Source organism: Oreochromis aureus, linkage group 1 (assembly GCF_013358895.1).
Source record: "Oreochromis aureus strain Israel breed Guangdong linkage group 1, ZZ_aureus, whole genome shotgun sequence".
In the NCBI taxonomy this organism is placed as follows: Eukaryota; Metazoa; Chordata; class Actinopteri; order Cichliformes; family Cichlidae; genus Oreochromis; species Oreochromis aureus.
In genome coordinates this window covers 14,095,175-14,122,094 of record NC_052942.1, presented here as the reverse complement: position 1 = coordinate 14,122,094, position 26,920 = coordinate 14,095,175, and the positions used below count along the sequence as shown (strand labels likewise).

At 43.7% G+C, this 26,920-nt stretch overlaps 1 protein-coding gene across 5 annotated transcripts; it reads left to right on the top strand.

The window, feature by feature from the left end:
* The first annotated feature begins 293 nt into the window (after positions 1–293).
* sema6dl (sema domain, transmembrane domain (TM), and cytoplasmic domain, (semaphorin) 6D, like) lies at positions 294–20,828 on the top strand. 5 transcript variants are annotated; one of them, XM_031728839.2, is made up of 21 exons: positions 295–586; positions 1,148–1,475; positions 7,453–7,624; positions 8,066–8,177; positions 8,841–8,901; positions 9,101–9,163; positions 9,283–9,384; positions 9,641–9,731; positions 9,968–10,087; positions 10,396–10,484; positions 11,330–11,547; positions 11,634–11,765; positions 12,385–12,540; positions 12,847–13,020; positions 13,406–13,546; positions 13,969–14,046; positions 14,190–14,248; positions 14,862–14,918; positions 15,417–15,599; positions 16,509–16,750; positions 16,870–20,828. In XM_031728839.2, exons 3-21 carry the CDS (start codon positions 7,501–7,503, stop codon positions 17,989–17,991), a joined length of 3,324 nt encoding a protein of 1,107 aa, XP_031584699.1. In that variant the 5' UTR covers positions 295–586; positions 1,148–1,475; positions 7,453–7,500; the 3' UTR covers positions 17,992–20,828. The 5 variants fall into 5 exon arrangements, with proteins under 5 accessions (XP_039464373.1, XP_031584699.1, XP_039464368.1 ...); XM_039608434.1 differs by lacking the exon at positions 1,148–1,475; XM_039608439.1 differs by lacking the exons at positions 1,148–1,475; positions 14,862–14,918 and having other exon boundaries at positions 294–586.
* The last annotated feature ends 6,092 nt before the right edge of the window (positions 20,829–26,920 follow it).

Below are 26,920 nucleotides of genomic sequence, written 5' to 3'. Positions count from 1 at the left end.
CATGCATTTGCACAGGAGTAAAACTTTTATGCTACTTTGCAAAATATTGTAATCTTTAATGATTAAAAACCATGAGTTTCACCATGCCCTGCTGAATTAAACACAGATTTGAGCTAAATCTCTTCCTCAAATCCAAACATGGCTAAAGCTGTGTTTTACTAAGCAGTCCACTTGCCACAACTCAGCTGTAAAGATTTTAACTAGAGGCTCTTGCTGACTTGGAGTTGGGGGATGGGGTTTTAACAGAAGAGAGAAGGGGGGGGGCGAATATGGGGTCACACAGGAGGAGAAATGGAAGAGGGAGGAGGGTCGCTGTTTTCTTTCTCTATGCTTTAGGAAAAGAAAGGAAGGAAGCCCTAGCAAGGAAGAGAAGCCTGAACCAAGTGAGGAGAGATGGATGATTGGGGGAGGGACTGGAGGAAGAGCGCTGTTCATTGGTAGGCTCAGGGTCGAATTACACCATTTGCCGTGCATTAGTTTGTTTTTCTCCCAGCCTGGAGAAGTTGATTCACTGAGACGCGCAGAATCTTTTTTGGGGGGAGATTACGGCAACGCGAAAGGATACAAAATAATCATTTCCGATGAGGTGAGTTCCTTGCAGCTATGTGGACACAGGCTTCTTTGTTGCGTCCGTATTTTGCAGTGAAAGTCGAGGGGGGGAAAAAAAACTAGAGAGGAGAAGTCTTTGCTGGGAAACAAAATATTTCTTCTGACCACGTCGCTATGCTGCTCTGCAAAACCGATGGTTGCAGGACAGAAATAGTTGAGGTCCGGACTATTTTTACTAGTGCTTCCGTGCAGCACACTATTCATTCATTCCTTACAGGGCTGGCAAAATGAATCCGTCCAGCTCCAAAGCTTTCCACTCCCAGTAAAGCGGGGGAAATTGTAGTTGTTACAGTTCCTCCTCCGATCTTTTAAAACTGTCTATGAAACCGGTGATTTCAAACTTCTGCGATCCATATCTGTATTTATTTATTTTTTTAAAAAAGAAGAAGAATCACAGAGGATAGTTTTGCGTAAATCCCACATGCGTTATCTAGCTCTCCGCGCACCCTCTGTTGTTTTAGATCAGTTAAGTCAGAGAGAGGCGTAGTAAGGATAGCGCATCGTTAATGTTTATGTCTTTTCCCTCTGGTTTCCAAAGTTAATCGTAGTGAAAAAGGGGCTGGTGTAACAGTGTATGAGGGAGGAGGAGGGGGGCTGGTGCGGTCGTGGCAAAGCTTTGAAGCTCACTCATCAGAGCGCAGGGGCCCGGGGACGGAGAGAGACTCATCAGAGGCAAGAGTCACAATAATGTGTGGCGAGCGGAGCTGAAATCTGTGCGCAACTGGATAAAAGAGAAAAGTGGGGTCCGGATGGAGCGCAAAATAACAGGAATATTACATGCTGGGGGTTTTCTCGCAAATGGATTACCAAAGGAATATGACATTCTGCTGGACTGCCCCGTTCATGTGTGAAATCGGATACTTGAGGTAGGTGTGCCCAGTGTTTTGTTTTTGCAATTAAACCATGGATAAAGCGCATCTTTTTTCGTTTTTTAGAAAAAAACTACGTGTTTTTTGTTTGTTTGTTTTTTCATTTTGGTATTAATATTATTGGATTGAATAAAGGGCATAGCCTATTACTACTGGCCACTCTATCCGGAGCGCTATACTTAGTCACTATAATCTATAAAAGAGTATCAAGTACGTTTCCGAGTAAAACGTCCCGCTTATCGAATGCACGAGTGCAAATAGGTTACTGATTATAATCATGCTGATAGAAATATAATTAGAGCCACGCAAACGTTTTCGTTTAACCTTTCGTGCAGGCGAGTGTCCCTGTTTTATTACAATTTCAGTCCCAATAACAAAGCGTTTCTAGTCTGAACTGTTAAACTGTTCAGAGCAGGAATAAAAGTGTTTTCTGGCATTTTGACTTTACAAAAAAATCAACTTGGGATCAAAGGGAATCTGCGCAGACCAGCGAAAACAAACGGCTGTTAAACAATTAGAGGCAAACAGGACGAGCAGTGGAAAATGAAGGTCGTTTGTTGATGTCTTTAAAACATATAATACATCCCCTGATCCATTACCGAAGTCACATATTGGATAATAAATTGCAAAAGCGCTCGTAACCTTTCTGGAGGCAGAGTGGCACGGAAGCCCTGCCCTGTGAATGGATTAAGTGCTATGGAGGCAGTTAAACGAAGCCCCATCACTGTTGTCACTTCACAGATGTCCCCCGCGTCTTTGTTGTCTTTTGTATGAGTTGTGCATGTGGACTAAAAGGGGTCTGAAATGATTTACCACGGACCAAACTTGAATGCCTTTATGCTCCAGTCCATATAATGCATGCATTCGAGCCCGGGCTGCTGCGTGGACTGTGTGCGTAAAACAGGAGGAGAAGATCCTAAGGCAAAACTTGAAAAACAGAAAATGAAACGGAGGAAAAATGATGCAAGCAAGGGAGTCTGGGTAGTTCTTTTGTTTCATAAGGAGCTATCCAGGCGTGATGAGTTTAATTATTTGTGTCTTAAGGTTTAGGAACATGTGGCTACATTAAGTAAAAGAGCAAAAGGGGCTTATTTTGTAGTTGTTGCCATACTAACCTGCTCTACTCATATATATATATTTTTTTATTGGCAGAACTGTTCACTCATTTTTAACTATGGTTGGTTTGTGGTCAAAATGTTGCTGCTATAAATTCTCCCAAAGGCTTTAAGTTTTTATAGAAATAAGGGATAAAGGTGGATGTTCGCATTTCCCTGGAAACTTTCAGCTGGCTGAGCCGTGTCTCAGAGATCAGAGAGCTCGGCCTAGCTGCTGAAATGACAAACTTGAGATATCGGCAAGGCCATCAGACTGTGGCCGGGTCAGACATCAGAACCAAGCCATGGGTTTGTTGACAGCACAGCTGGCTTGTGTGTCTCACTTCGCCTCACTTTCCAGAGGGTTAGAACTCAGTGACCAGAACGATCACCGTTGACCTCCTCTACAGCCGGCCGTAACCCCGGAACAACCACCATTAAACCATACAGTGATCAGTATTAACCCTTTGTAGCCTTATGGTTTCCTAAACTGCTGTTCACAAATCAAATTGTTCCATACTTAATTGGCTGAGAGATGAAAGTTAGACCCTATGTGACGTGTTCAGAGTGGGCACGTTTTTATGCTTTGCTTTGTTCCCTCTTAGTCCCTTTCGCAGCCTCGAAACAGCTCTTCGGAACATGGGTCCATGGACCGGGGGTGGGGCTCTATTGTGTTGAGTTGCCCAGAGCCCCTTTTGTTTCTTGGTCACACCTGCAGCACAGGCTCTTTGTGCTCTACAATAGTAGAACTACTGCTGAGAACAGCCTTTCTCCTGTTTCACTCCTCCTCTCGCCAAGGTAGAGAACAAAAGGGAGGGAAGCACGGTTTAGGGTGGCACAGCCTTCTCCTTCAGCCAGATCTCTGAAGCAACAAGTCCAACCAAGCCCCTCAGAAGGGATCCTTAGGTAAACAGCCTGTGATTAGGGGGTGCTTGTTATTACTCAAGTAGGGAAAAGGAGTATTAATCATTTGTGGGCATGTCTGGTAGCTGCTCTAATCATCTGGCTGGCTCAATCTCCTGTGTGGCTGCATCTTGATTACTTTCCAAGGGCCACAGTTGAGAGTTTTAACAGCCGTGTCACTGGACGCAGCTGGGTTTTAAACAGACAGTCATACATGGACAGGTGATGGTGCAGAAATACAGGTTAGATCACGATAGGAGCCAATCATTAGCCAACTGACACGGCAAAGATGATATAATGCTAGGTAATCAACTATGGCATGATATTAAAGTTATACGAAGGAGAAAAACACCCTTGTAAAGACAAAAATCACTGTGGGTAATAAGTGTGTGTGTGTGTGTGTGTGTGTGTGTGTGTGTGTGTGTGTGTGTGTGTGTGTGTTTTCATCAGGATTCAAATTTATGGCGTCCAATTAGCCAAATAGCTCTCCTTCCATCTCTGTCCACCATTTTCTGTCTGTAAGTTTCGTCACCACCCTGAGTCAGTTCACTTAATTTTACTTCAGCCTCATTCATTGATAAGTGCCAACACGAGGAGTCATGAAGTAGTCACTCTGGAAGGTCAATTGGCCATTCAAAGTGGCCGCAATTGCCAACAGCGCCTCGATAAATCAATCACAAGAGGAATCAAAGCCATATTTAGCAGCACAAAATTTTGTTCCACCCCTGTTTAGACAAACATAATTAAATAATTTAACTTTGTTATAAAAAATAAAAAATGTAAAAAAAAAAAAAGAACTCCCGGGTCATCCGATTTCCCGTTGTGCAAGATGACAAGTCAGGCAGCCTCAAGCAGCAGCAGCAGCCTTTTGTTCTGCTGGGATTACATCCGCCCTTCACATTCACACGCAATTACAAAATCCTCACGCACTACTGTTGTTTGCTATCCTTTTATTATCCCCAAATTCTCCCAATAGGACCTCCCTGCAAAAACACATTCATCCAGTGCTGCAATTGAGGAGATTTTATGGCTTACGTACTGTATGCCAACGAAAGCACAGCTAAGAGGAGGGTATGTGTTAATCTGTCATTTTAAGCTTGGAGCACTAAAGCGTCTCCTGTAACTACCAGAATTGGGCTACAGACCCCTACACCCACCATCAGCAGAAATAGCGGTCCACCCGATCCCCCATGTTTAACACCATGGGTTTGAGCCAAAAACATCAGCAGGGAAAGTGCGTGGTTGTAGGACACTGCAAAGCCTGTAATAACAGAGGTAGAGTAAGGCAAGACTGAATGGCAGTGAGATGCGTGACAAGCCCAGCGTCTCCAGGCTTGTTGAGGCCTATATGTGTGCATACACACACACACACATGCACACACAGGAGGGCAGGAGCCAGAGAGTGTAAAGGAATAGTCAATAGAAAACATGCTGGGCTCGCTAGAGATTGAGAAGTAATTTTAGATCACTGACCTCTGAATGTCTTCTGTTTCTGTTTTACATTAAAGTTTCTGAGGGAAGCCTTTGCCTTCCACAGCAAGGCTATTACCATGCAAGGAATCATGGGAGATTGGCACTGAGCTTTTCGCCTTTCCTTAGTGTTTTTTTTCCCCTTCTTTTCATCTGAATTGTTTAGTGGGGGAGAATGGTAAAGGGGAAAAAGTGGCATGAATGTGAGTGCTTCTGAAGAGCTCGTGTTAAGCAGGAGTGTAAAATTCTGACAGGTAAGGAAACCATTTACCTGTGAATACAGCCAGGTTTTTGGCCACAGGTACAGCCTGCAGTGTGTACGATAGCGCTATAGAATTGAAACACGGAGCTCGGTTTATTTACTTTCACAGGGCCTCTATTTTTCAGCCGTCGAGTATTTGGTATCTATTTCTGTCTCCGGCTTCTAGAAATTCAGCTATTTATTGCCTGCGTTTTAACGCAGCAGATTTCTTGGTGTGAGAGGCGTCTGAATGAGGAAGTAAAAAAGAAAAAAAATCTGTGATGCTTTTAAGGATTTTCAGAGTAGCGTCATCAGTCCTCGTTAGGATCAAGTTTCTTACATTTGCTGCTCTGCACAGATCGGGGAAACTGCATCCATAGATCTGTGGATGGGTTCTGCCCAGTGATTCATTTGTGACTACATTAGAATTAGTGCCTGCTTTAGCATTATTGATGTTTGTAGTTATAGAGAGAGCAAACAACCCTTTTGGTCCTCATAAAATCTTCCCTTTTCCCCCTTTTTTTGCCAAAACATCAAACCCATAATTTAACCACTAAGTGGACTAATTGAGATTAAGCGTTGTCTCATCCATGCCTCACATTACCCAGTCATAATGACATTGCTCTTTCAAAGGCCTCAGTATCCCACAGAGTCCTGAATAGCCATGATTACACACTGGTGATGATTAAAACATGTTGGCATTACCCCGATTCCATCTCACCACTACTTTCATTCTTTTTAGTGACATGCCATCACACAGTAGCTGTTTAGACCAAAATTGGATTATTAATGCCTGGAAAAAAATAAAACACGCACACACACAGCGTACTTTACATCAATATGCTGGCACAAAGGTTGTGCAACAAATTAGTTATGCCATCTACATTCTAACAAAAAGATGACATGCCGATTGTTGCTGTCAGGTAAACACCTCGCGGCGGCTCATTTTCTACTTGACAGCCATGTGTGTTTATAATTAATTCACTTAACAGCCATATGCGTTGTAGTTTATTTAGTGTTTTTAAACTAAGCTTCTGGACATTTTTTCATAAGCTTGAGGCTCTTCAAAAAATATCAAGATGAAAGTGGCTCGATTTATAGTTACAAAGCACTCGTGGCTACAGTGATATGGCGAAGTCCGTGGATTGCCTTCTCTGGCTGCTGATCTGCCATGTTTCCTGTGTGGATCAATCAAAGCACTAATGGCTTGGCAGGCAGGGCTCACAGACAGCACTGGAGCAGGTGTGCTTTGGGGCTAATTGAAAAATGAGTCAATATTGTGTGTGTGCGCGCTCGCGCGCGCGTGTGTGTGCATTTGCGTGCAACACACACATCAGTCTTTGCATTACACCATTTGAAAGAGTGATTATGTATGTGCAGCCGCGTGTGTGCGCATCCATGTGCGCTCCTGGCTAATCCATCCCTCTGCCTGTGTGACGTCTCCCAGTAAATTGTTTATATCCGTTCAGGCTTTGCCTGCATGAATAATTTGTTTGCCTTATAAATATTTGAATGTACACCGATCATTAATATGCACAGACACAGTCTGTCTCTAAAGTACTCCTTCAGACACTAACATACACACTAAACCCCTGCCACTCCCACAATAAATTATTGCCAAAGTAACTGCTGGTGTATCATGTCTACAATCAGATCCTGTACAAGCTTTTATCCACAAAAATTACTACAATGTCAAAACAGCTGTACATGAGTAGGAACTCATAATACAAATATGAGTGAATCACTGCGCTGCAATAAAGCACACCGACCCCAAGGAAAAGCTCGAGCAATAACCACAACTAGAGCGCTGATAGAGGTGTGCTAAGGTTAGAGCAGAGGCTACACTTGTGATGATGATGATGAAGTTGCAATGTGCTGATTAGTGTTGAGCCTGGCCCAGTACAAACCAATCAGAGCACAGATGTACCGAGACAGCAGGCCTGCCACGTTTCTAACAGAGTCGACTTCCGCTCTTTCCAACACACACCGAGACACCCCACCGGTCAGTTGGCTGACCTTCGCTTAGACAACAGATGCAGGAAAAGGTAGAGGGGAAGTGCCAAGCGCTGCCACTGAGAGCTCAGTCATCAATAAACACGAGAGTGTTTTACTGTATGTTTGCATCACAAAAGCTTGAAAAAGAGACAGTTGTTGCTCCGAGTTTAACAAAGGGTTTGGACGTGGTTCACGGAGTTCACAGCGGTACAAAAGATTATTTTTAGCACGTCAAGTAATGAGAGCATGTCATTTTTTTGTGTGTTTCCAGGTAACATCTCCGCCAGTGTGAAACAGGAAGTGTCGTCTGTGAGCAGACATGGGCCAGAAAGCTGCGCTTCTGCTCAGTGAGCTGCTGCTGCTGTTGCTGACAGTCTCGCACACTCTCCTCGCAGTCAGCTTCCCGGAGGACATCGTACCCCTCGATGTCGTCGACGCGCACTGTGAGTACACCCGTAAATGAGCTCAACAGAGAATAAAATAACGACAATCCCCATGTAAACCTTTTACTTGCTTCACTCAGAATATTGTCACAAAGACTTAAGACAAACACTAGCACCTCCTCCCTCTCATTGGGTCCATACTTTAGATGCTAGCATCCCATATCCACTGTAATAAAATCAATCTGCTGTGATGTAATGGAATAACAGAGTGGTATGCTGGCATAGGCAGCCGTTATCAAACACACAGAAACATTGCAATGACGCACAGGTCCGATTGGAGAGACTGTAGAGAATATACAGTATTCTAGTTGAGTCTACGTACACATAATTCCCATATCTAACTATATGTTTATTCAGAACAACAGGGTGGTTTATCAGCGTATCACTGTCTGCTTTTACCATTAGCCTCCCGTTAATAGCACATGTTTGTTGTCACTGCAGTTTCACGGCGGTACCCTGTATTCAGAGGCAGGCCCTCTGGCAACGAGTCCCAGCATCGCCTTGACTTTCAGCTGATGACCACGATACAGGACACTCTGTTCATCGCTGGCAGGTAAATCCAACACACACACATACTGTCTTTTTCACACACACACACCTCTCCGCCTCACCAATATACTCAGTCACTCCTTGGCAGGTAAACAGTGGCATAAAGGGGTGGGATGCGGGGAGGGTGAGCTCTTAGCGTTATTGGATCTCTGGCTTCTGGTCGTGCATCTGATGTATATGGCTGGTATTGATCCAGTAAAGGCGTCTATCTTCCCGGCCTGACGCGCTGTCAGGGATTTCTTGGCATCTTTACATTTCTTTTTGCTATTTATGGGCAGTGGGATTAATCTGACCACTAGCACTACTGTAATATTGTAGCAGGAAATCACTTCGACATCTAACAGTATAACACCTCCCCCCTCTGGAGCCCTTGTAATCACCACCACATGTATCTGTGTTGTCAGATGGTATGCTGGAAATGTGCATGTTTTTACTGAAAGTGAAGCGAAATTGTGTTGTGTATTTGTTGATTAAAAATGTAAAATTTCATTATTATTCATTTATTTATTCTATAGTAAATGAGGCCTTCTAATGATAAGGACACTAAATTTTCTCATAATTGGGAGAATAATAAAATACTTTGATTAATATACACACACAAAGACTCAGAAAGTAAGCATATATTCCCTGTTGTCACTGAGCTGCATGTTTTGTTGTTTGTCTGCAGAGATCAGGTGTACCTAGTCAGCCTGAGAGAATCCTACAGGAATGAGATCATTCCTTACCGGGTAAGATTCTCGCCACAAGCTGCTCTCTCAATCCACAAATACTGAAAGGGCTTCATAGAAAATACTGAGCCATTCATCACAAAGTGGACAGGTGGTAAAATGAGAGAGTGGAAAAAGTGTGTGCCTGTGTGTTATGTCGCACGCATGTGTCTGATACCTCATGTTGTTGTTGTTGTTTTTTTTCTTTTTTTTTTTACAGAAACTAACATGGCGATCGGGCCAAGCTGACAGAGAGATGTGTGCTGTGAAGGGAAAACACAGAGTACGTGGGGGGGGGAATCATTAACCCACACACTTTTTGTTTGGTCACCCATGACACGAACAGAAAGTTAAACTGTGAACCTCTGAAAACACGATTTAATGTTGTGCATTTTCCTCCAGGACGAGTGCCACAACTTCATCAAAGTTCTGGTTCCAAGAAATGATGATCTGGTGTTCATCTGTGGTACTAATGGCTTCAACCCAATGTGCAGATACTACAGGGTCAGTATTCAGGGTCAGAGCCTGTGATTCATTGGGCAAAGCTCATGCATGCTGTGTACAACAGCATACACCAAATGTGGACTGTTGCTAGATAAATAGCAATGCTTTACTTCCTGTACTTTCTTTTTTAAATAAATTTGACTAGATTCCTTTCAGTGATTTATGTATGCACAGGTGCTTCTGTGTGTGATTGTTTGCACCGTGCCTCTTGAGAAAGCTCTTTTTAATGTGTGGGTGATCGCTCCGTTCCCTTCAGCTGGATAACCTAGAGTTTGATGGGGAAGAGATCAATGGACTGGCACGGTGCCCATTTGACTCCAAGCAAACCAACGTTGCCCTTTTCGCTGGTAAGGGTCAAGCACACACCCGCCCACGCACGCAGTTCATCTCGCCAAAGAACAACTAATGTGTTCCTACTTACGCTCTCATTATCACCTCTGTGTCTTTGCCACGGTAAAACTGCGCCTGCAGCGCTAGCAACTCGGCCAATTAAGCTCTATAAAAGAAGACAAAACAACAAAGGATCCAAGAGCAGCGCATCCTACTTTTTGGTGACTGTGTTCCTTCTTGTTTTTGTTCTTAGAAGGGAAGCTGTATTCTGCAACTGTTGCTGACTTCCAGGCCAGCGATTCTGTCATCTATCGGAGTATGGGTGATGGATCAGCCTTGAGAACCATCAAGTATGACTCCAAATGGCTGAAAGGTAATCCTTGTTTCTCTCTCCTCTTACTTCACTTGAGATACATGTGTCTACCTGCCAGCTAGCTCGATGCTCATGGTGCCTTTGCGTGGTATATGTATGTGCGCCGGCTGTCAGGGCTGTTTTTGGAGTGATAGAGAGCTCCCCTGCCTTGCCAAGCTCCAGGAGGATATGGCCTGTTCTCTCACAGGCAATCTAGGTCACCCCCAGTCATATACAGCCTTGTACAAATCCCTGAAATATTCAACATGCACAGTGGTGGTGACAGTGCAGAAATACACTTCAACTCTCTGCCTCTGTCTCTCTTTCAGAACCTCATTTCCTGCATGCTGCAGAGTATGGGAATTATGTGTACTTTTTCTACCGGGAGATCGCGGTGGAGCACAGCAATCTGGGAAAGGTAAGACAGTGCACCTGCCGTTTATAATGCATCACATATTCCACACAGACAGCATATGCAGGCCTTTATCCAAGACTACAGCTTTACGCCTCCCTCAGTGCCTGCGTTTCTGCCACAAATGGGCCCGGTGGTAATGGGGGCCCATTCAGGCGCTGACACTACATCACATTAGAATACCCGAGAAATTTCACGACAAGTGTTTGGTGGGGATATTCTACTAACGTAAAACCATTACACAGTGGAGAGGATTTGTCTCACAGAGATTGCACGCTTTTGTGTACGCCTCTCCCTGTGAGACACACACACACGCAGATGGCATTATAAATGTCCCGTGTTTGAAGCCAACCTCAGATTTGACCATGCCTCATCCTGAGCTGGCCGGGCCACAGGAAGCCGGCATCCTCCATCAGCCACCAGCTTATGAATATTTCAACCCAACTAATGCTGGGGTGACACCTGGGCTCTGATGGAGGTTTGCACTGGTAAATAATTAAAGCTATCCAAGCCAACTGCTTTATGTACTTCATTTATGCTTTAAGCCTTGGCAGTATGTGCAGTGTAACACACTTACACATGGCCCAGCTTTAAGTCAGTATAGGCCCATTGCATGTGTTTTTTTTTCTTTCTTTTTTTTCTTTAAATATTTGCTCCAGTCAGAGTGAGCAAGTTAAATATGAGAGAGTCTGTTTGTTAAGTCATCTGTGCTGAGTTGCTACAGGATGGGGAGATGCATTATTCAGCATGTTGAAGTGTTTTTAGTGGCATTCACTGAGATGCCCTCCTCATCCACACGCCTCAGCCCTCTCTGGGAAAAAAACAAACAAAAAAACCTCTGCACCTCACAGGTTGTGTATTCCCGCGTGGCCCGAATCTGTAAAAATGACGTGGGTGGGTCACAGAGGGTGCTGGAGAAGCACTGGACCTCCTTCGTGAAGGCAAGGCTGAACTGCTCCGTGCCGGGGGAGTCTTTCTTCTACTTTGATGTGCTCCAGTCCATCACCGACATCATCGACATCAACGGGGTTCCCTCTGTGGTGGGTGTGTTCACCACGCAGATGAACAGGTGAGCCGTAGCTGCTGCTGCTGCGGGATGAATTAAGAGTTAAAACAAACAGGGAATTTTATCTAGATATTTTTCCTTTTCTGCAGTATTCCAGGGTCAGCGGTGTGTGCCTTCTCCATGGCTGATATAGAAAAAGTATTCTTGGGCCGGTTCAAGGAGCAGAAGACTCCTGACTCCGTGTGGACTCCGTTCCCAGAGGAGAAGTTACCCAAACCTCGGTAACAGTTCATCTTTTCTCTTCCTCAGAATAATATCCCAATTCCGAACCTTGCTAGGCATGTGGAGCCAAGAAACTAAACTACGAGGGTGGTGTCCAAAAGATGTTTTTTAGATTTTAAACGTGGCACGTCTTCGAGCAGGTGTGGTGCTGGACTCATCAGCTGTTTACCTCCTGTCATTTTTCACCCTTCTTTGTCCAGGTTAAACCCAGTGAAATGAAATCTTTTGCACCAGGTTATTAGTTTTGACCCAGCACACACATTTACCATCTGCTGACGATTAAATAATTAATTTAGTATAATTAGATGCGCTGCATATTTAACCTGTTTACAGTCAGCGCCTATATTTGCAGCCCTGCCCTGCGTACAAAACACAGAGTCCACGAAGCACGTAATTACCCCAGTAAATCATTTATGGGAGGATAACCATGCATATGTATATTTTATGCCTCCAGCTGAGGTCTTTTTGTGGTCCTAATAAGCACCTGCTACTCTCCCCCACCCTCTCATGGCACTTTTCCATCCATCTCAGAACACATTATTATTACTCCCTGGTGTGCGATCATATAGGCTGATCTTTGACCTTTTGCCCTGCGTGCAATGGCACTCTCTATCCTAGACCCGGGAGCTGTGCAGGTCACGGTCCAGCTGCGTCCTTTAAGAGCTCCGTCGAGTTCCCGGACGATACCCTGCAGTTCATCAAGTCCCACCCCCTCATGGACACAGCTGTGCCTTCTATAGGAGATGAGCCTTGGTTCACCAAGACACGGGTCAGGTAAACACATGAAGAGCATATATCTTACATTTGAAACTTGTGATTTCAGATCATACCTTTATTGGAAGGATACCCATTTAAAGTCTTCCTAAAAATAAAAAGTAATCAAAAATCTTGCCAAGGTCTTTCACGACCCAGATCTATATGATAAAATTGGTAAATAGTATCCATAGACGACACAAAGATGATATAAACAGGCCATGTTGATCAGTGAGCCTTGGGAATTTGTGTATTCAAATAGTCTTTCCTATTTTGCATGAAATAACCCCTGCTGTGAGTAACACATGCCTTCTGCTACGTATAAAGGTACAGGCTGACAGCGCTGGCTGTGGACAGTGAAGCAGGACCCCACAAGAACTACACAGTGGTGTTCATCGGGGCTGAGTCGGGGGTCGTCCTCAAGGTTTTAGCCAAGACCTCCACCGTGTCTCTGAATGACAGCCTGCTCCTGGAGGAAATAGACATCTTCAACAGGGCCAAGTAGGCACACATGCACTTTTCACCCTCTCTCTGTCTGCTCCCTCTTCTCTTTTCCTCTTCCCCTTCTGTCTTTTGGCTGTGGAGTCAGCAACTCTTACAGTGATGATTCCTGGCACAGATGGCAGTGTCTGTCAGCTCCGTGCTCATGTGCATGTGTGCGTGTTTTTGTTTTGCTGTGTTTTTGTGTTTTTTGAGTCTGGTGTGTGTGTGATTTGTGGAAGCTAAAATGCACACTGCCAGGAGTCAGGGGTTAAATTCTTGTTAAACTGTAAGAAGAAGCTTCTGTGAGTCGTCAACCTAACAAGTGATTAAATCTTCCGAGACTGAAACAGGAGACAGACGGATCTGATAGACCCCTGATTAGGTTTCTCTCCACCCTGTCCAGGTGCCTGTCTAACCGCGAGGATGACAAGCGTGTCCTCTCACTGCATGTGGACAAAGACGCACACAGCCTTTATGTCGCCTTTTCAAGCTGTGTCATCCGTATTCCCCTGAGCCGCTGTGAAAGGCATTCCTCCTGCCACAAGTAAGTGATGCACTACTGCACATGTAGGAGGTTAAATAAAAATGTCCTTTGTACAGGCAGTCATAGCTTTATTGTTTTGTTCTTCGGCTAAATGTCATAAAGGCAACGATAACAGCTTTACCTTGTGCCTTGTGGTTAATGTTCAGTCAGTCACAAGTGATTATAGCGTTCTTTCCAGAATGATTAAACCCAGCGTTCTGGTGTGTGTGTGTGTGTGTGTGTGTGTGTGTGTGTGTGTGTGTGTGTGTGTGTGTGTGTGTGTGTGTGTGTGTGTGTGTGTGTGTGTGTGTGTGTGTGTGTGTGTGTGTGTGTGTGTGTGTGTGTGTGTGTGTGTGTGTGTGTGTGTGTGTGTGTGTGTGTGTGTGTGTGTGTGTGTGTGTGTGTGTGTGTGTGTGTGTGTGTGTGTGTTTTTGCCATACCAGGTCCTGCATTGCATCAAGGGATCCTTATTGTGGCTGGAAGCCTCACGGAGCCTGTGAGAGGATACAGCCGGGTGTTTTGTGAGTTCACAGCCCACCTGCAATATGAAGCGCAAATATTACAGATGAGAAAATGACAAGAATATTTATTTATTTTTTGTTGTTGCTGCTATTTTGGATTAATATCTGTTTCTATCTATGTCTTTCCCTCTCTCTCTTTTCAGGACTGGATATGAGCAGGATGTTGAATTTGGAAACACGGCCCACCTCGGTGACTGTCAAGGTATCGATCTCATCTCCATGCCATGCTATTTGTCCTCAGACATATACACACACGCACACGCACACGCACACACACACACACACACACACACACGCGCACACACACAGCTATACACACACTGTACACAAACTCATCTCTGCATACACCATGAGCCTGCACACTCACATCAGTAACCACTCCAGTAACTTGCCCCTACATTAGTCTTACGTGCAGTATTAACACACATATCTACATAGAGTACATGGCCACCTGTAACTAATACCGCCCGTGAGGCGGAAACATGGACATGTACAATTATGGGTCATGTTCAGCCGGTGCAAATGACAGAGGTCTTGTGATATGTCACAGCTAGAAAATGGACATTGACTGATTTCACTGCACCTGTCCCTTCATATGTATCAGCTAAACATGACCCAAGGCTGAACCACAGTATTGATCAGAACCAGAGGGCCTCCAGTAAGAAAATGACACTGCTGGCCGAGTGCTTTATATACTTCCTGTTAAAATCTAAACTAAACTGCACTCTTAGTGTCTCTCAGGAGTTTTATTTTTCTTTTCTTTTAATTTTCAGAGTTTCCTTATAATGATTTCTTGTCCTTTTTAATTCTTTTAGCATTTTTGGGCACTACTTCAGCGCCAGATTACAAATCATTTGGCGACCCTACCTCTGGTTAGTTTGATCTTTTACTCAAATGGTTTCTTTCCTTGAGTTCAGCATCTCCTGCCTTTTTCTTTCAACCCCTGCTTCCTTTCATCTTTTCGTATCAAACACCTCTCGAATGCTAATATTCCCTGTGTTCATTTTCATCACCATCAATAACCGAACCACCAGGCAACATCAGCACTCTAACTGGGCGACGATTGACTTCCTCCTTTTCACTCATCACCTCCTGTTCTGATCCATCCTCCCTCTTGCATGCCTACCCCACTATACCTTGGCAACCTTCCTGTTGTGTACCAACTCCTCTTTTAACATCACTTATTTCCTTTTTAAATTGTGTTCAAAATGTACATTTATTGGTATTTGACGGTAAAACACAGTCATTTAAACTGTGATAAAGTTTACTCTTTTGTTTTTCCATACACTCTACCGATGCCTACTAACTGGGATGATAACAGTATGCTTTTCACTCGTCTGCACAGTTTAACAGTTTGTTTGTCACCACAGACATGGAGTTTTCATCAGCGCCAGTCACTATCCAGCCCAGTGGGCCCATACACCCCCCAGTACTCATACCCAGTCAGAGCCCCAGCTCTGGGCCTGATCCAGAGCTCTACGGCTCACGCTTTGTGCTGCAGGATGACCCAGCCACCTCCCGTTCTTTAGACTCTATCCCAGGGGGCCAAGAGGGTAAGGCCCACAGGGAGGCAGCCAGCATGCTGCATTGAGCCTGTTCTGATAGCTGCCAAGAAATGTCACTAAGCCACGCTCATGTGAAAGTACACATATATGCAAACACACTGTGGTTGCTAATACGGTTTTCCCTTAGATAGCATGGCAGATATTAGTCTTTTCATTAAACATTTATATTATGATTAATATTTTATTTTCATAATAACTTTTTTCTTTACTTAAATGGTAATTTCCTTCATCTTCTTTCTTTCTTTTACGCAACACTGCTCTAATGTAGTTTCTTTAAAAGCTCTTGTTAGGAATGGCCTCTTGCAGGTTAGACTTTCTAACCCTAGTTCTAGTAATAGATTACCCTGGCTGGTAAATCATTGACTGGACCAGCTCTGCCACATCATGGCCGCACGGTGGATGACTAACTCTTTCAATGTCTGTGGTTACTAACAAACTTTCTGTAGAGCAGCAGCTATCTGAACACCTGGATGGCAAACACTTTCCTCTGATCAATTTCCTGCTGGTTGATCTCCTGCGGGAAGAGATTGATTTGGCTCTCTACCTGAGATTAGAGTGCACTCCTAACCCTTTAGTGCTGGATGCATGACAAAAAGTCTCTTGGAACGTGGGTCAAGGCCACACTTTGAGTCTTCCCGGCTGAACTAACATAACGTTTCCTCTTAAAGAAGGACAAATTGGGTGTGGGTACATAACAGCTTCTTCACCATATTTCTTCTTCATCTTAGATTAGGATGAATGTAACAATATTTGTGGCTAACTACGTTGTATGGTGGAGGTCGAAAAGCAGAAGCTTAAGCATGGCTGTGTTCACACAATACTATATCATTTCTGCTGTGGGTACACGTCACGGAGTCCTTTCGCCAGAGGGTTAACTGATGCCTCACTGTTTTGTAGGTGTGTGGGATATACAAGCTGGTGAGACCAACCAGATGGTCCACATGAACATCCTGATCACCTGCGTGTTTGCTGCTTTTCTCATGGGTGCCCTACTGGCGGGTTTAATTGTGTTCTGCTACCGAGACTCATTCCTCCGTAAACCAAGACATGTCCACAAGGATGCAGAGTCTGCACCATCTTGCTCTGATTCCACTGGAAGCTTTGTCAAGCTCAATGGCCTCTTCGATAGCCCTGTAAAGGTACAGCCAAACTACAAACTAAAAAGCAGCTTCAATCATACCGCTTTTGTGGAGAAGAGTGATTGAACAAGATGTGAAACTGTCTAATCTTACTCTTGGTTTTATTATCACATTCTTAGGAGTACCAAACCAACAATGATTCTCCGAAGTTGTACACCAATCTTCTCAGCACTGGCAAAGACCTGAACACGCCCAACGGTGACACTAAAACGGTCATCCTGCGGGATGGATGTCAGCCCCCCGAGTTGGCTGCTCTGCCCACACCAGAGTCTACCCCTGTGCTTCAGCAGAAAGGTCTACAGCCCATTAAAAACCAGTGGGAGAGGGCACATGGGAAGGTCAGTGGGTCCCGTAAGGAGTCCAACTCATCCGCCAAGAGTCCTCAGTTCCTTCCTTCTTCTCCTACTCCTGCTAACTCTAGCTCCCACCACCCTCACCTCGCCCTGGGACACTCGCACATCCCAAGCGCTGTGGTCTTGCCCAACGCTACACATGACCACCCCAGCCATGACAATGGGGAAGATACACTACCACATTCATCTGAAAAGAAGCTTAAGAACCCAGATTCTAAGGGAACTAAGAAAGACCAGAAGAGGTCTGTGGATGCCAGAAATACCCTTAATGACCTTTTAAAACACCTCAATGACTCTGTGGCCAACCCCAAGGCCATTCTTCAAGAGGGATCAGGGCCCCGCCCGAGGCAGCACCTCACACTAGAGCCCATGGAGGAACTGACTGAAATACCTCCCAAGGTGCCCAGTCGAGAAGCTTCCTTGTACTCTCCCTCCTCCTCCCTGCCGAGGCACAGCCCCACCAAGAGGGTTGATGTGCCCATGCCCACTACACCAACAGGAAGCCTGAGCATGGGGGGCACCCTGGAGAGGCAAAGAGGGGGGTACCAACTCCAGCGGAGTGCATCTCACAGGCACTCCTTATCCACCTCACCAAATGGGGTAACCATGGGGGTGTCTGTGTCTCGCCAACACAGTATGAACAGGGGGGGTTACATGCCTCCGACACCCCCCTCCAGACTTGATTCACATGGTGGAGTTATGGCACCAGGAATGCATTCAGCCCACCCACCCTCAGTATCCAGACAGAGCAGCTACAGTGGGCATGGCTCACTTCCTCGCACCGGGCTTAAACGGACCCCTTCAATAAAGCCAGATGTGCCGCCTAAACCCAATGGGTTTTCACCACAGACTCCACAAATGCGAGTAGTCAACAAGTACAGCTATTAAAAGACCATGGACACTTCAAAGTGAGTTCTTGGCCTTGACTGTAGAGCTTTGAGCCCTGAGGGCTTGGGGGGAGGGAGTACAGATGGGATAAGGCCTAGTGTGTGTTTGTGTATCAACTTGAGGTGCATTTCCCCTTTAAATGATATGCACATTCACTCACACTAAAAACAGAAAGTCATACATATGGCCAAAGATACTCGTTGGGGCCTCTTTGCCCCCTGCAAGCCAACCTCCCTCCCTTGCCACAGTAGCCACAGGATATGATCAGTGGACAGTGGTGAATCTGCTGCTGCCCAGTGTATCTGGGCTTAGGTCTCACCCGTTACCACATTTGGAGCGAGGTTTAGGACACCAGCAGAGGCCACGATGGTGTATGTGGGACCAGGTCAAAAAAAACAGTGGAATACTTGAAGAATGGGTCTCATTTGTCACTCCCCTTGAGCACTGTCTTCCCACTAATGTGAAGTGAACAGAGAGAAGCCAGAGGCCATAGCTTTGGCTGTAAGATGGCATATGGCAGATGGAGGGGAAGATCAAAACGTATAGCGCGTGTGTTGTTTTAAGATACACGTGGCCGTAAACAGCTGATCAAAACTGTAAGAAAAGAGAAAGTGTGTGTGTGTGTGTGTGTGTGTGTGTGTGTGTGTGTGTGTGTGTGTGTGTGTGTGTGTGTGTGTGTGTGTGTGTGTGTGTGTGTGTGTGTGTGTGAGTGTGTGTGTGTGCTGGCTGACAGGAAAGCAGATTTGTGTAAATGCAGCAAATATATTAGTGCCACTTGCCCAAGAATGCACCTTAAGACATTTAAGACCTAAGTCACTGTCTTTCATTAAAACAACATTATATTTTCTTTGATCTTCTTTAAACCTCCCTGGACAGAGCTTAGGTCATACCTCTGTGTCACAATGTTGTGTACCTAGTAATTAGATTAGGTTGTGGTGAATTGGTCATGCTGGCTTGTACACAGAAATGGCCAACTCAAATTTTGCCTACTGGTTTGTGCTATTGATTTCAGATATAGGAGTTTGTCCCTGATGCATTTATTCCCCCTACCAGTCGAGGATAGCCTGTGACATGGGTGTGCACATCTGCTTATGTGTGTCTGAGTGTGTGTGTGTGTGTTGCAGACAGAGGCCAAGGAGTAGTTTTAAGCAACCAAACGCACTGATACATGAAATAAGATGTGTCTCTCTGGGACTGAAACTTCCTCTAACCTCCACTGCCCCTTTGTAAGAATTCAACAGTGGTTCAAGAGTCTTCTGTCTTTATGTAGCAATGCTATTAAAAGAAAATGCATTTTTCATCTCATTCTGTAACTGGGTTTCCAACAAAATGACTTGCTTTTATAATCTTTTACTATTTTATTTAAAGAATTTACCATTTTGAAACTAAAGCAACACCAATGGTTTAGCCCATATATTTGAATTCACCATTTCAAGGCAGGTTTATTCTGTAAATGTCTGTGTGTGCGTGTCCCCTGATAGAAGAATGCTAGTTTTTTCCTCCCACTTTAAATCCTATTTACGACATATTTAACTGAACCTAGAACAATACGTGGATGTACCATCTTTGTCATCTGTCCGGTTCTGCAGCCCATGTTCCCTGTTCAGTTTTTCCTGCGAGTGGCCCCATGTACAATCAACACTACATTTATCAATGTGTCCAAATGAGTCATGCTGGGAATGACAAGATACTGTATATACTAAAAAATACTATAAATAAGGAGTATAAATATTTTTAGGCAAGTGAACCCGAATCTGTGCGTTGTGTGCCTTATTCACGAATACAGTATATAATATTGGCAACGTCAATTGGTCCTCTGTATGTTATGTCATATGCTCGCTATATGAGTGATTTTTACGTAAGCAAATTGAAATTTTAGCAGGATGCGCGTCGGAAATCCAAACTGAAGCGATACTGAAAACACACTGACAAACATTCCATTTGTGGATGCGAGTCACGCAAAGGGAAAGCAAAAACACCTACTGGGATATAAATCAGTTCGTTCCTCCTTTACTGCCGGTGTTGAAATGAGTGGCGTTAATCCACCAGGTAAAGGTGCCATGCAGTGAATGTATTTTTCTTGAACGTGGGATGTAGGGTGGTGAGACCTTGCACTGTGGAGCAGTCAGCTCGACGCAGCATATCCTGCCCACAGCCGATGTATTAACACAGTGTTCACACGAAAGCCGTCTTTTGGCATGGCCGCGCGGAATCTGTAATTCCCCCAGGATTGCAGGACAGGAGTTGTTTCTATTGGCCAGCAGTGACGACCAAGGGATCATTTCTCGTAGCAGTGGGTACTTATTTTTCTTTTTTTCTTTTGTGAGGGCAGGGGGGGGGGAGATTCTGCAATCTTATTCGAGCGTCAGTTGCCTGTTCAAGCCCAAAGCCACATTTTGTTTACAAGTGATGATTGTATGTAAAGACTTTCTGCCTGTCATCGAACCAGAGTCTGGGCTGTCTCTTTTCTACTCGACACATGCACACTGACATCACAGACACACACTCAGCATACACTGTTCAACTGCCTTGTACATTGCAATATGAACTGGGTCTTTCAGTTGCAATCTAAATTGAAGCCTTTATATTTCAGTCTGGTGTACGTGCAGATGAACCAGATTTTGTCATGTAATTCTAATTTAAATACTGTGCAACGTGGCGATGAGAGGCCAGCTGATCTCCAGAGTATTTGAGCGTGTAGATATGTTGTAAAATTGTACTGTGAATGTGTAAATAATAATGATGGTCTTTGTTTCATGATATTTTTTGTTGTTGTTTTTTCTTTTCTTTTTTTAACACGGCATGTATAGTTGAAATAAAACATTACTGCACAGAAACGGTGGCATTGTGGTGTTTTTCACAACAAACTGCTGATGAACTCAGCAGAGCTGGGTTTCGTAAGCCATCTCTTTGTTTATCGTGTTTCTGGACAACTGAGGAAGGTTCAGATTTGACAGATAGGGCCTTGTGAATCTGGTGGGGAAATGTAGTAGGTAGTTGCAACATGACTGGGAAGGAAGTAGCTAGCTGGGTTCTGGGAGCAGACTGTAGAATGATTAAGACTATTTTTAGATGTCTGGGGCCGGCACAGAGTCAGCCACACCAGATAGCATGTGGGAAAGTTTCCAAACTAGTATGTTCTTGTAGACACCGAACATCTGGACTAACTGCTCCCCGGGGGATAAGATCTAAGCCACCAATGAGCTGTGGTGGAATGCACACAAAAGTAGCACCCGCATACATTTGGATGCATGTAGCGCAAACATCTAGTTTATGTTATGCACTGATAAAGCTGTGGGTAACATCAACAAAGAATAAACAAGTGGTAGTTGGATAAGAGGCGATCACGGGTTCATGTTATCCAGGTTGTTGAACTGTAAAAAAAAATGTGATTGCCATTTAAGGCAGGATTATTCATTCACCTTTAAAGGATGTAATATATGAAACAAATGCAGATATAATAACAAAGTCTAGAACTGCAAAATTAACACAATAAAAATACAAAAAGATTTATAAATAAAAAATGTTGTCATTGGATTTAGTGTTGAAATATGACAGCATGGATGCAGGGGAATCTATTGCAGCTGTTAGATGTCACAATCCAACTCGTATCACGAAACGCCAGCATCCCCGGTTTGAATCCAGCCGGGCAAAAACGCTCTCTAAACCAGGGGTGTCACGCTTATTTTACATCATGGGCCTCATACAGCCTACTTTGATCTTAAATGGGCCAGATCAGCAAAATTTCCCCTTCTGTTAGTGTAAAGAAGTTTAACTACACATTAAAGTCCTGAGATATCTTAATATAAGAGAATTAACTTGAATTCCAACATTACGTCTCAGTTTATCTGCTTAATAAAGAAATGCTGCTGTAGCAAAGAAGTCTGTCAGCACAGTTCTTTGGGTTTAAATTATAATAAATAAATGTGAACATTTTCTGCTAGCTCATTGCCCAGTCCTGTAATTATAAAACACACAGAAAATATCCTACTTTTTTCCTGCTGTAAGAACAGAAATATCTATAGTTGATAGATGATAGATTAAAAAAACAGGAACTTTTCTGTCATATAAATCTTTACCCATTACTTAAATACTCAAGTGTGGCATGAATGGCCATGAGGGAGTTGTTTTTCAGCAGGAAAAGCTGTGAAACAAAAATGTCCAAAATGTATGCCCTTCTTCACTTGTTCCAAAGCCATCCAGCCATCCAACGCCCGGGGGCGTTCTTTGCTCTTCTATTCTAATTTCTTTCTTTTTTTAAACACATACAGTAATGTAATATCAGTTATACATACAACCACGATTTCAAGTGTTAACTTCCTACTAAAGCTCAAATCAATAACCGGAATCATCTGAAGCCAACTCATCTTACTAATCTGCATATAAAGAAGCTGTGTAGGAGGGCTCTAAGAGCGCGGGCCCTGCTTTTTTTGCAGAGAGGTGATGAGGCCCTTTGGATGTTTGGCTAGGAGGCATTGTGGCTCATCACTGCCAGCAGAATGTTGACACAAGTACTCCTTCATTGGCTTTCTGCAGGACCTCCAGAAAACTCACACCTCCTAGCAACCCCCACCCACCCTTTCTCTCCCACATACACACACACAAGGGAAACATTCTCCCCTCTGGGTGTTCTAGCGGGGGTTGGGGTGTGATTTGGTTAGGAATGGGGAACAACAAAGAGGCACCTCTTGCTATTCTGATGTACATCCCATCCTCTCAATTTATCAGATGGTCTCTTTGAATTAGTGGAGGCAAATCAAACACAGCCAATGATTCTGTAGCCGTTTCATTCATTTGTCCGTCCGCCTGGCCACACTTAGTCTCATTACAGACAGCGACTGTTCTCGGACAAAAAGCGAGCGTTTGTTGTCATACTGACGCGTCTGTGTGCATGTGTGTGTTTATTCTATCTCTCGTGGGATGGGGAAGCGAATGGTAGAAAAAAAAAACAAGAAAAATACATCTTGGATAAGTCTAAGTGGAACACAGCGAGGCCACTCATCTAGATGCAGGCAGATGAATGTAAATTGCTAGAGCTGAAGGTACAGATGAAAATTTGATTTAAAACAGTAGCAGCGTGTACAGAGACACACACTAACGCAGAGTGATTTGGCCCATTTTCTGCTTTTTGGCTTTCTCTGCAGCATCTCTTTAGAAATTTAAGGATAGTGATTAGACTGAAAATCATCCATCTGTACGCCTTCCTGTCCTCTTTTCCTAAAAGCCTGGAGGTGAAACCAGCAATTCCATTTGCAAGCCTCAGTCATGGAAAAGGTGCTCAGAGGGTTTCTTTGTGGGCTTTAGCGAGTACATGCACTCTCTCTGATGTATTAAAACCTGACCCAGTGTCCAGGAATTGACTAATTTGAAAATGGAACTAAATGACAGGGAGGAAGTTAAAATTTCTCCAAGTTGGATCGAAAAAAGTTTTGACACTTGTACAGCCTCCACATTCGGGAAAAGCCATCAAAATCTAATCTGTGCGCCAAGCGCCCTTACATTGACAGTTGGCTAATGGCACACATTGCTTTGAAAAGTAACTTAAAAGCCAGGCAGGCAAAAGCAGCGAAAGAGCGAGAGGTTGTTAAAATATGAGGAATGGAAGCGCAGATAGGTAAGGACCGGTATTTCCCGCGCCTTTATGAGTAAATACGGGCATTTGGATCATGGATGACTAAAATAGGGTGATGGGTGAAAAACGCATGACTTCCCAGTTCTCCCCCAGTGACCTTCAGCCAACCTCTACAATCAATACCACACTGACACCTCAGAGAAGGACGGTGAGAGCTGTGTGATGAGATGGCAGGAGGAAGAGAACTTGTTGACAGAGCTTTTAGTTCATTGTGTATTATATAATAGTTGCTATGATGTACTTATAGTCCATAGTTATTGCGTTCTCATAAATATCCAGAATGTGCCATGACAGCCTTGTTGTATCTGGACTCCCGCCTGTGTTTTATTTGGGGGCATATTAATTAGGGAGGAATACTGACTGGGAAACATATGGGAATAATTATTCTGAGGTCCCCAAGTCTTTGTAGAAACATATGCAAAGATGTCCAGAAATTGCTTAATTACTAAAATAGAACTTCACTCATAAGTTTTTGCTTTGTTTTCTTACAGTTCACAGATGCTTTGTTGCCACAGATTGTGAACCATTAATTTAACGAATATCTACCATCTTTTTCTCAGTCTGTTCCTAGCACTGGATGGCTTTTGTTTCAAGTACATCACAGCTGTATAGTGCAATTAGCCATGATATTCAGCGTGACTGATGTGATTATGTTTTATGTCTTTTACTGTAAGTAAAAATCACATTTACACACAACACCGAGCACAAAGGAGACGCATTCAGCAACACAGAGCAGCCAAGTAGGGCCTGTAAGCTTGTTAGCAGCAATACACAATCACAGCTGCTTTTTAGGTTCACATGTTTCAACTGCTTGTTAACACAAACATCTATGGTAGAAACTCACTGCGTTTATTCATGGTCAAGGTCTAACCTGTTCAAACTAAGTACCAGAATAGGGAAGAAAAGTGACTTTTAACTTGGCATGGTTGTTGATTCCAGACAGGCTGGTCTAAATATTTCAGAAATTGGTGATTTACTGGGATTTTCCCACACAGCTGGTTTACAGACAATGGTCTGGAAAAAAGATAATATCCAGTGAGTAACAGTTCTTAAGGCGAAAAATGCCTTGCTGATGTCAGAGGAGACTGGCGAGATTGCTTCAAACTGATATGAGGCATTAAACTCAAATAACCACTTGTTACAATTAATGTATGCAGGTCATGTGATTGTTGGGGTTTTTCTGTATGTATTATTGTAGGGTCTACCATATAATACAAAGCGCCCTGAGGCGACTGTTGTTGTGAATTGGTGCTGTATAAATAAAATAAAATTGAACTGAAGTGAATAGTAGAGCAGCTCTAAATGTGGTTGCCATCCTGGTTGCAGGACACTGCACACTCAGACAACAAATACTGTTCAGTCACAAGGTAGGTACACCTTAAAGCGCACCCTCCTTTATTAATTATGTCACTCTAAATGGAACAATAATTGACAAAAGGGACATCAAGCTGCATTTATTAGGACTTTTTACTTAGCTCATAATACAAGTGAGCAGTAGGATCATTTTCTCATATATTTCTGCATATGCCCTTGTGTACCTCTGATTTCATTTTTGGAACCAAATGAGTTATCACCTGCAGGTCTAATTTACCTGACTTTACTCTTTAGACCCGGAGGACAATCAATCTTTCGGTCTATGACAGAATAATGAACTGTGAAGTAAATAAAAGCTTATAGTATGTAAGTCTGATACATCCACTTAGTTAACAAAATTATGCAATTACAATGTTTGCCACTTGTGCCAATTTATATTACTGAATTACCTTTATAACCCTTATCTACGATGATCCATCATTATGCTAAACTCAGGCAATAAACATGGAAATTGTTGACTGACACTCTGCTCTGAGGTCACAGTGATGTTATGAAGAAAGAAATCAAGCCAAGTTTTTTTATTATTGTGTTACTAGAAAAAAAAATACCAAAGAAGGAATTTATCATTCTTCCCAAGCTACACAAATCTCTGAAATCACCTTCAAAGATACCACCCACTGATAAGCTGCAAAATAAATCTTTGAGATTTATTTCCACTTAAACTTGGTGTAGGAGTATCAGGTGTCGCATTAAGATCACAGAAGGGTTACTGCCACATCTGGGTTGCTTCTCAGTCCCAGATAGTGCAACATGGTACTGAATCTACATTCATGCCATTAGGTATTACCATGCATAGCACCAAGTCAGTAATGCAGGATAGTCTGGGAGAAAGAGTCTAGAGACACAGATATACAACAGTGCTAAGAGCAAAAGGAGAGAGTGAGATGAATATCTGCCCAATGTGGTTCTTTAAGATGCATAGACCCTGCTCCAACACCTGCAAGTAAAGGTGCTTATCTGTCAGATTTAATCTGCTCACCGGGCTGTGTGCTTGTGTGCGGATAAAAGAGTGTGTTTTGGAGAAGAGTTGGGTTGGTGGAGCAAGTTGTAGCAAGCCTATCAAGCGTACATTCACTTACCAAGACTCTAAACACCTGACTGAGTCTAACTCTTGTTGCGTGGATACTGTGTCTTCGGGTTAGGGATTATCACAACAAAGTGTACATCTGGCAACTAAATAACCCTCCACCTGTTTTGCGTAATAACTTCATTTCTCTTCTTCTCTTTCTTCTGTTTTGGATCTTTCCACGGTCTTTATCTGCTCCCCCCACCTTTGAAGCCTGACTCAGACCCTTTTAGAGTGTGGGTGTTCTCATAGCTTTGCTGGTAAAACAGTGGATTAGCGCAATTGCTTTATGACTAAAGCCAAGCCTACTATTACAGCGCTTTGTCATTGGGAAATCGCATCTTCCCAGACACGCACCCATGACACACCCTGGCACCCACCCTATCCCCAAGGGGTGACACGGCACCCAGTGGGACCCTCATCACCTGTGAAGCCCTGAGCCTGGGAAAGCCCCTGATGCTCACACAAAAACAGCCTGCATCTACCCTCAGGCAGATACTTTGTCTGAATAAGCAAAAAGCTATAATAATGATAAATGGCTTGCACCACATGCAGCAATATGTCTTCATATAACAAAGAGCTTCTTAATTACTTTTCACATTAGAAATACAAAATCAGACATAAATAACTGAGCACCTGCTTAAAGAAAAGTCATGACTGACTAAAAAGCACCATAATACGACTCTGTCTCATGGATCAGATTATACAGGGCAGTTGTAAATGCTGCTCCCTGCCTTTGTTACGAGGTTTAATTGAACATAGCTTGGCTCTGACGCTGGCTAACAACATGAAGTTAGCTCCCTCCTGCATTAGTGCCAGAGCAAATTAAGTCTCCCTCCAGATCAATGGGCTTATAG

Excerpts from the sequence above, each read along its gene's own strand:
- sema6dl (XM_039608434.1), top strand. The coding sequence starts at position 7,501 with ATGGGCCAGAAAGCTGCGCTTCTGCTCAGTGAGCTGCTGCTGCTGTTG. Across the intron at positions 9,164-9,282 it reads CTGTGAAGGGAAAACACAGA|GACGAGTGCCACAACTTCAT; the intron begins GTACGTGGGGGG and ends ATTTTCCTCCAG. Across the intron at positions 14,919-15,416 it reads ATTTGGCGACCCTACCTCTG|ACATGGAGTTTTCATCAGCG; the intron begins GTTAGTTTGATC and ends TTGTCACCACAG.